This window comes from Triticum urartu, chromosome 3A, assembly GCF_056163025.1.
Source record: "Triticum urartu cultivar PI428250 chromosome 3A, HENAU_Tu73, whole genome shotgun sequence".
NCBI lineage: Eukaryota > Viridiplantae > Streptophyta > Magnoliopsida > Poales > Poaceae > Triticum > Triticum urartu.
Window position 1 is genome coordinate 19,455,795 of NC_141875.1, and position 9,380 is coordinate 19,465,174.

The window sequence follows — 9,380 nt, forward strand, 5'->3', positions numbered from 1 at the left end:
ATGGGCGCCGAAGAATGCGACTCTGCCTCGCTGACGTCCACGGTTGTCCGGCTTGCGCTCTGCCACTCCAAGAGGAAACCGCGTGGGATGAGTTCGAGGTCGACGGATCTGGAGGTGAAGGACTCAGACCCGCTGCCCGCCATGCCGAAGACGGCCAGAGACCGCCGGAAGTGAGATTGGGTGGTGGAGGGGAGTGGAGGCGAGTGAAGTGAAGTGACTAGGATTTGGTCCACGAGTGGACAGGGAGGAATGTATGTGCGGTCAGGTGGGCTAGCTTGAGCTTGGTCCAACGTGGCGGACACGCCCGAGCGTCTCTATGTTTGAGTTGGATATGAGGGATCCCGATCAGTCCAGGAGGCCCGTCTGAGATGGCTGTCTGGGTCACATTTTTGTGACCAGTCACTGACCCGGCGGACCGTCCGGTCAAAAGATAGCCTTAATTAGTGATTTTCGGTGTTGTGCAATTGCGTGTACCTAGGGATCTGTTTTGTTTCAGTTTCAGCAAGCAAATTCTTGTACGGAAAAACCAGAAGCCCAAACAAACAGCTATTTCGGCATCTACACAAGGAAGCGAAATGGAGAAACCTTTTTGTCCACGTCGTAGAGAGAGCAAGGGGCATCTCCCACAGATCCTTTCACTGTCACTAATGAACTAAATAAAAATTCAGATCCTTTCATCATCACTAATAAAAGTCTGATGGCGAAAAAGTTGGGCGAAAACCAGAAGGCCCTGTTTGTTCCGGCTTCAGTTGGCTTGAAATCACCTGTAAATTCACTTCATTGACAAAGCTGATTTGCATAATCATCTTTGCCGCTGAAGTGCACCTGGACATGCTTCGGACAAAAGTGGGCAGGGGCCGGTCTTGTCACGGCCGCGGGAACAGGAAACCCAGGCAGGACACTTGGAGCGAGCCCTCTCCTGCCCACCGCTGCCACGCCCGCCAGCCGCAGCCCTCTCCTGCCCACCGCTGCTGCCCCCGCCCCCTGCCCTGCCTACGCTCCTCCCCGATCCCCTTCCGGTGCCGTGCGGGAGAGAGAGAGAGAGAGAGAGAGAGGCGGCGATGGCGGGGCACTTCCTGCTCAACACTGGGGCCAAGATCCCCTCGGTGGGGCTCGGCACCTGGCAGGCCGACCCCGGCGTCGTCGGCGCCGCCGTCTACGCCGCCGTCAAGGTCCGCGCAAACCCCTCCTAATCCCCACTCGCTTCGCCGTCCAGATGGATGGCATGTTTTTCCCCCCTTCGTACGACCCTGTTTACTGCCTGGTTCACACCAGATCTTTCTTCCTCGATGCAGGCGGGGTACCGGCACATCGATTGCGCCAGAGTCTACGGCAACGAAAAGGAGGTAGGAGTAACTACCAGCTGGCTGCCGCCTATAAAACTAGTTCCTTTCGTCAGCCCTGTTTTTCTGCTTAATGCGTGCACGATCTGCTACCCTTGCAAATGCAACTAGGAAAGCAGAGTGAGTACAACTACTGCAATTTGCAAACGTCATCCTTTAATCATCTGAGCAACATATCGTTATACTAGGAATTTCTTCTGTCCATTGAGCAAAATATTGGCAATGGGATATGGTCTCATAGTGAACCTGCGTAGGAATTAAAATAAAGGGTTAATTTATTCAGGACTGTTTTTTAAGCTCGGTTGGTCAGACTGACATGGCATCCACAGGCCTGACAAGCAGCGTTTGGCCCCTCTTACATTAAGACATGTGCTGCTTGCAGTATCGTCTCGATTCATGTTACAGAACAGTTTTGGTTGCCAATGGCTCCAAGACCCAGTTTTGGTTGCATGGGTTTTCCTCAAGATGGTTGCTCCATTGCTCTGTTCAGGAAGGCCAATAGAAGAAGTAAAAAAAAAAAGAAGGAAGGCCAATAGAAGAAGTATTTCTGTAAAAGATGAGGCCCAGTTTCAGAGTCGCATTTTGCAGCCAGAGCTTCAGGGGATTTGGTGCACTAAAGCTGAAAGCAAGGTTAAGTTTCACACATGGCTCATGATTCAGAACAGGTTATGGATTGGCCCCATTCTCCTACATGCATGATGTGTGACCTTCACCCAAATCCGCGGCCCATCTTTTTTTGCACTGCTTGTTTGTGAAGGAGCTTTGGAGGAAGATTGGATTGCATCTATGCAGTGTGGCATATGTGGAAAAAGAGAAACAAGAGGATTTTTCAGGATCAATTGGCAAATGTGAAGACTGATTTCCCTCTTGAAGGACGACATTGATGTGCTCTGGATTGCCTGGAGCGAGGGTGTTTGAAAGTTGTAATTTGCAGAGATATAGAGTTGTTGCTTTTCTTTTATTTTTTCTGGAAGCTGTCTAAGCTGATGTACAGTTTTCCACCTTCTCAATGCAAAAGCAGAGCTTCTTCTTTTATCCAGATCCTGATATCCGTTATTTACTTTATCCAGATCGGTTTGGTGCTGAAGAAGCTATTTGAAGAGGGCGTAGTGAAGCGCGAGGATCTGTTTATCACCTCTAAGCTATGGTGAGCCCAAACCTCTGGTGGTATCGTAGTGGTTATGTCTCTGCAGCTCGGGTCGAGTATCTAGATGCCTATTTGAAGTTTTAAATCGTTCACGTCTAACTGATCTTGGATACCTTATGGTTGCAGGAATGATCATCATGCTCCTGAAGATGTGCCAGAGGCACTAAATGAAAGCCTGAATGATTTGCAGCTTGATTACTTGGATCTTTATCTTGTGAGCATCTCCTATTTACGATCATACCCCCTCTATTCTGGCCTCTATATCATTCATATCTCGCTTTGTGTGTACTGATATTACTGCTTTTGTGTATTATCGTTTTATTCTATTTTCTTAGAAGGTCTCCTCAGCAGGAGAAGATCACTTGTCTGATCTATGTCATACTTAAATGTTAAGCATAGTTACTGACAAAATTATGTATCCTTGCTAGTCTATTGTGTGCTATTCTATGATATATAATGTTGAAACTGGGCATATGGTTCTGTGTCATTTATTGAATAAATGTGCTCCTATTCCCTGAATTCTGTCTATTCATATAGCCATATTACACCCATGGACGTTTTTCCATCTTATTTGGTATGGATTAACATGGGTGTTATTGATTTCTGGTGTCAAATTGTTTATTGTTTCAAGATCAGTTATGTTGTTCGTTTTTTGGCTTCTTGTATACATTACAGAAAAGATTATGTATTGTTCAATGAGTTTTATCTTTTTTTTTTCCGGTACCTTCAGCTTAGCATTAGATGGGTACGTGTCGAAACTGTTTAGCATGATTTGTTTACAAAACAATTTGATTACAATCTCTGACTGTCTGTGTATTTTGTAGATCCATTGGCCGTTTAGAGTCAAGAAGGGAACTAACAACAACCCTGAAAACTTCGTTACACCTGACATCCCTGCTACTTGGGGGGCAATGGAGAAGTTACATGATGCTGGCAAAGCTCGCGCGATTGGTGTGAGTAACTTTTCATCAAAGAAGTTGGGTGACTTGCTTGCTGTAGCTCGTGTACCTCCAGCTGTTGATCAGGTGGAATGCCATCCTTGCTGGCAGCAAACTAAGCTCCACAACTTTTGTCAGTCAGCTGGTGTTCATCTTAGTGTAAGTCTGATTACCTCAGCTATTTCTATATTAGTGTGATTATCTTGTGCCTTATTTATCACTCAAGAAGCTGGATTGCTTTTGCTGAATATTTAGTTGTTGTTGTTTTTTCATCTGTATATGTTTTGCAGGCTTACTCGCCACTCGGTTCACCTGGTACTACTTGGATGAATGGTAACATCCTTAAAGAACCAATAATCATCTCAATATCTGAGAAACTCGGGAAGACACCTGCACAAGTGGCTCTGCGCTGGAACATTCAGATGGGTCACAGCGTACTACCAAAGAGCACGAATCAAGAAAGGATAAAGCAAAACCTTGATGTTCATGATTGGTCAATTCCAGATGACATGCTTGCAAAGTTCTCGGAAATTAAGGAGGTATCTATCATATATGCACCGAATAAATTCATGTGATTTTATCTAATGTTCATTTTTGCTTGCTACAAAGGGCACCACTGTGTCTCCCTTATGTATAGTACTAGCAGGGAATGACGTGGCGGCTCGCCGCGCCCGTGGTGGGGCCCGTCCATGCTTTTTTGTTGTTTATTTTGTTAAACGAAAAAGGAATAGTGGATCGAGAGGGGAGCTGGTGGACAGGAAATTTTTGTGTAGCGAGCAGTTTCATGCATGTCCTTCAGTATTTTTTTTCACAAATAGGGGAGGAATAATAGATGCAGCAACTTTATACCTAAGCAGAGGGATATGAAAACACAATGTACTTAGTTCAAAGATGCTTAGAGGCTGCGGTATTTACAAAACAGACAGTAGCATGATTATTGCGACATGGTTGGCAACATCATAAAGTACTGAGGAAGTCAGAGCATACAAATCGTTGAACCAGTGTATATTTTTTGAAATGGCGCATCTGACGATTTTTATTTTGTGATCTTCAGGCTAGGCTGCTCAGAGGCAACTTCGCCGTTAATCCACAGAGTGTTTACAAGACCCACGAGGAGCTGTGGGACGGTGAGATTTAGGAAGGCTGGTGTCGCTGATCCTGAGCAGGGAGCAGCAAGTATACATATCAGGGCTTGTCAATTCGTTTATCTCAGGATTCACTCTTCAGAGAGCAAGGTTCAGTGCTCTGAGCTTTGAGATTCTATCCTTTATCTCAATTCACGAACTATGTTATCAGCAGCTTCACTATTTATGTTGTTTTTAGACAAAGCTTCATTATTAATGTGCCCTTGGGGATATTGTGCCATGGGCGTTGCGTTTTGGGTCTTCTGTTCTGTTTTGATCCCGAAGAGAATCATGAATCTAGTGTGTGATTTCTTCGCGTGACGAAAGCTGGAGGCAACGGCTTCGGCCCTTTATGTTGTTTCATTTGTTGTCTTCTAGGGCTTGTTGAGTTGGTGCCATCAGCAGAACCTTGTGTGTACTCTATTGTGTGTGGTGTGCGTTGGATGATCTTGCTGGACTGTTGTTGTGGCTTTGGCAATTTTGCTTTATTTTTAAAGCGAGGCGAAAACCTTTTTCAGTTAAAGCTGGAGGTAACCAGATGTTTGGAGTGTCGGCAAACCAAGCTCCATCCATAGTCTTTATCTGCTAACTGACGTTCAACTCTCTGTAAGTGTGGCGAACTGAGTTTAGCTCAGATGGTTAGGTTTCTTGTGATGAAACCAACCAACTAGAGCTCAAGTTTTAGACCTGGCATTGGTGCTCGTATTTTCTTTGACTTTTTTTTTGTCAATTTGAGATTGCTTTTACCACGCTTGTCGCGTGGTGTATTTTCTTTGACTTATTCAGCCTTTTTGGTGATGTTCGTTCAGTGAGGAAAGATGTTCTCGTTGACTACGGGGCATCCATATATGTGATTATCTTTGATTGTTTTTTTCCTTTTTTTTTGAGAACCCATTTGATTGTATCTATCATTCTTAAGAAGTTGCTCCCCACTTCTCCCTATTCTCTCAACATGCAGCATGTCCACATCATCATCTAGCCATGTCAGCAATTCTTCTGATTTTCCTCGCCTATGGTGAAGCCACGTCATCGCTAAATGTTGTCGCTGCAGGCCGCTAGCTTTGTGTTACGTGCGCACTGTTTACAAGCCATCTAACACGTCTTTCCTTCTGCACACCTATTGTTGAGTCAGGAAAATATTGATGCCCGCTGCGTTTTGCATGCTGGCTTCCGACCCAAATAACTGGCGCCCACATTTATCATCTCACTAATTAACACCACGTCAATTGATTTTCCGTCAATCTCTCCATCTTCCATATACACCGGTACCTTTTCTTCTTCTCGATGGAATAAATGGAGGAGTAGACGGAGTTGCGCTCCACACAGCAAGTACCTCATCTGCATGACAGGATTCATGACGCATTCAGGTTTAGTTCTTGAAGATTGGTTAGATACTACCCCACGCCTATCACCTGATGTTCGACGCCTGTCACTTGATGGTACAGATCTCGAAGAGGAGGTGGAGGCTAGAAGTTTCTAGAACCAGCTGGCTGTCGGTGAGAGATGCTGCCTCCGGCGCACAGCCACCGCCCCCGGCAGCGCCCTCTTCACTTACGCGGCCGTGTTTGGGACTACCACCTCCTTGCCGTTGTCCTCGCGTTCCCCATCAGATCACCAAGTCCATCAGGTACACCACTTCGCATGCCTCACCCGCCCTACAGCGGCATCTGCCGTCAGCTGGATCTGCGCTCTTATTACAGCGTCTGTGCATGTAGGTACATAAGGGAATCGGCGGGACGCGAAGCAGATGGTGGGTTTCGTGGGGACGCCGGCGTCATTTTTGGCCACCTTCGCTGCACTCGCCGACCCTGTCGGCCTACGAGAATGGTTCAGCAATCTCCTCTTCTCCGCCACCATTGCAATCTTCGCTTATGTGGTTACGTCACGTCCCCTCCTCATCATGCCTACAGGTTCGGTTATTAAATCTAGAAAACTGAAAATTGTTTTCTTGATGGAGTTTGTAGAACTATGTCTAGGCGAGGCTAAAGCTTGGTACGATCTAGCTAGGTCTTATTACATCTAAATGTGGAAGAACAGAAAGCATTGTGCTGATATGGCTATAAAGCTTTTCCTGTAAACTGGTAACTGAGGAACATGCTTTAGCTTCTCTTTATTTTGACCAATACATTATTTGTAGCCATCCAATAAGTTAGCAAGTTGCTGTTCAAAATTATATCCAAAACTGAACATATTAAGTGGTGCTGAATTGGAATTAGATCCGTGCCATATTTTTTTTCTACTTCAAATATATCATCATGTTGGAGTACATGTATTTGCTTCAATTGTTGATATCTGATATCATCCGCGCATTTCATGTATAGTTTTGTTGCATCAATTTGGATATCTACTTTTCTCATAAAAATCATCAAAAAATCCCGCAGCAACGCGCGGGGTATCATCTAGTTATGTTAAAAAGAAACTCTCTGTAAGTGTGCAACACAGCATGATGGGTTTTTATAAGACTCTTTGCAACGCAACACAAAGGGCTGAGCAAAAGATGCTACACGACAGGCCATTGACTGCCGAAGCCGGCGTATGTACTACTGCTATTAAAAGAAATGTTCCACGCTGGAACCTGGATAGGCAGAAAACGCGCACCCCGCGCATCTCTTGGGCCAGCCCACTTAGCTAGGCTGTTGCCCATATCGTACCTTGGGCTGACCGTCCTCCCTCCCCGCCAAAAAACATGATTACCGCACGAATATTAAAAAAGTTTCAAAAATAAAAAATACTTGCGCATTTTTTTACAATATTTAGCATTTAAAATATTTTACGAATTTTATCCTTTCAGAAATATAGAAAATGTTCAGGATTTTTTTTAATTATATTCCAGAAATTTAAGGAAAATGTCCACGGACTTACTAGAAATGTGCAAAAAAAATGTTCACTGATTTAAAAGATATTCATAATTTTTATAAAATTGTGGATTTTAAATAATTTAATGAATAAAATAATTTTCTTGATTTAAAAAATGAAAAGGAAAAAAGGAAAAAAAGGGAAAATATACTTCTGTACCTAGTGTTTTGCTCGAGTACAGGACAGAGCACATGAAAATGGGCATGTTGAACATCATTGTACGGTTTGTTTATCCACATGATTATATTAGAACATATTTTACTCGTAGTACCCGATTTTTGTAAGAGAGAAAGTTGCCACATTTGTGAAAGCTCAAGGTTAAAAACCACGTAGTGAAAATGGATCAAGTGGAATCAAGAACTTTGATACATACATAGAACACTATGTAAACAAATCGCGAAAATAAATGCCGCAGAGCTGTGCTTTGCGGCTGGAGGCTCTACAGGCAAAATAAATCGTAAACACCATGGAAGGATAGGCAGAAACAGTTCTGCAAAATGATGGCCACTTTCACATATTCACTGTGGTAACTGAAACAAGGAAAAAACTATGTTTCACACGAAGCATGTTGCCACAAGTATAAAAGAAAAATAAGAAATAGACGTGTGAACTTATAGTACGTGACCTCCCCTCCCCCCCCCCCCCCCCCCCCCCCCCGCGCGCGCGTCATCTCCTCCAAGGCGACTCGGGGGTTTCCCTAGCCGCCGCCGCCGCCCTCCTCCCCCCTTTCCTACCCTCCGCCGCCACTAGAGGTGTCCTCCGGCTCGCGCGCGCGACACCAATGAAGGCGGCGGCGGGGATCTGGCGGCTCCACCTTGAGTGGAGGGCCTCGGCAGCCGGGGCGACGACCCTGGTAGGTGCGTGCGGTGTGGCCTCGACGGCGGGTCACGCCCGCAGGTGCTGGTGAGCCGGCTCCCCTCGGTCGTGTGGGCGACGAGGCGACGGCAGCCGTCGGTTGCTAGTGCGGCAGTGTCCCCCGCAGGCCTGCCGGCATCCATGTGAAGCTGCTCCTCCCTCTCGCCCCGATCTGCTCCTTCCCTCGCCGGATTCGGGCTTTGGTGGCGCTAGCCACTGATTCCGGGTGCTGGTTGCGGGATGCTTGTGGGTGTGTGTGGATCTGGGGGAAACCCTTGACCGACGCGGCGGCCACATCAAAGTCGACGCCTTGGGCGCCGATCTCCTCCATGGAGGCTCTGGTGAGGATCCACACCCTCTCATCCCCTCCCCTGCGTCGTGGTGAAAGCCAAGGTCCCCTGTTTCAGGCGGTGACAGCGCAATGTGTCGTGTTCCTTCTTGGAGGCTTCGTCCGGGGATCGCAGGGGTGGCGAGTGAGCGGTGGTGGGTGTGGGGGCGGCGGGCGCCAGCTTGATCTTTCTTGTCGGCATCTTTTCATGGGCTGCTAGTATGGAGGGTCCCTGCCAAGGGCGCCAGTGGATCGACGCCCTCGTTCCTGGGCGAGAGGGGATCGGGTTCCCCTCTGCGGCGACAACGGTACGCCAGTTTGGTGGGAGCCATGTGCTCCGGCGAGTCCTGCTATTGGCCCCTGTTTGGTGCTATCTCTTATTGCAGGTCCCAAATGCTTCTGTAACTTCGGCCGACAGCTCTCGTCCGAGTGTGTGACTGAGCCGGAGACGACGAGGGTGCTCCTGAGTAGTGTGGTCTGGGCTTGCAGATTCAGTTTCAGTTTCACCTCATTGGCAACGTGGGTGCCAGCTATCTGGGTTCTAGGGAGAACCGATCTGTCGTCCGCCGGTGCGGCACCCTTCGAACCAGGGTGAGAGGGTAGGGGCCTTCTGCGGCGACGGATCGAGATGGTGGTCATGTCCATGTTTGGTCATTCGAGGGTGGTTGCGACATCAATCCAAGCGCGGCGTTGCATTCCTCGGTAGTCCTTAGTCTGTTTGCTGGTGTAGGTTGTACCATAGGGCGATGGCCATGGCGTAACGATGCTCCTGATCGCTTATGCCAGGGC

At 47.0% G+C, this 9,380-nt stretch overlaps 1 protein-coding gene across 1 annotated transcript; it reads left to right on the top strand.

Annotated features, from left to right (window-relative positions):
* The first annotated feature begins 854 nt into the window (after window positions 1-854).
* LOC125528874 (aldo-keto reductase family 4 member C10-like) lies at window positions 855-4,915 on the top strand. Its single transcript, XM_048710055.2, has 7 exons — window positions 855-1,172; window positions 1,296-1,346; window positions 2,414-2,490; window positions 2,617-2,704; window positions 3,315-3,587; window positions 3,719-3,967; window positions 4,483-4,915. The coding sequence occupies exons 1-7, from the start codon at window positions 1,062-1,064 to the stop codon at window positions 4,564-4,566; spliced, it is 933 nt and encodes a 310-aa protein (XP_048566012.2). The 5' UTR covers window positions 855-1,061; the 3' UTR covers window positions 4,567-4,915.
* The last annotated feature ends 4,465 nt before the right edge of the window (window positions 4,916-9,380 follow it).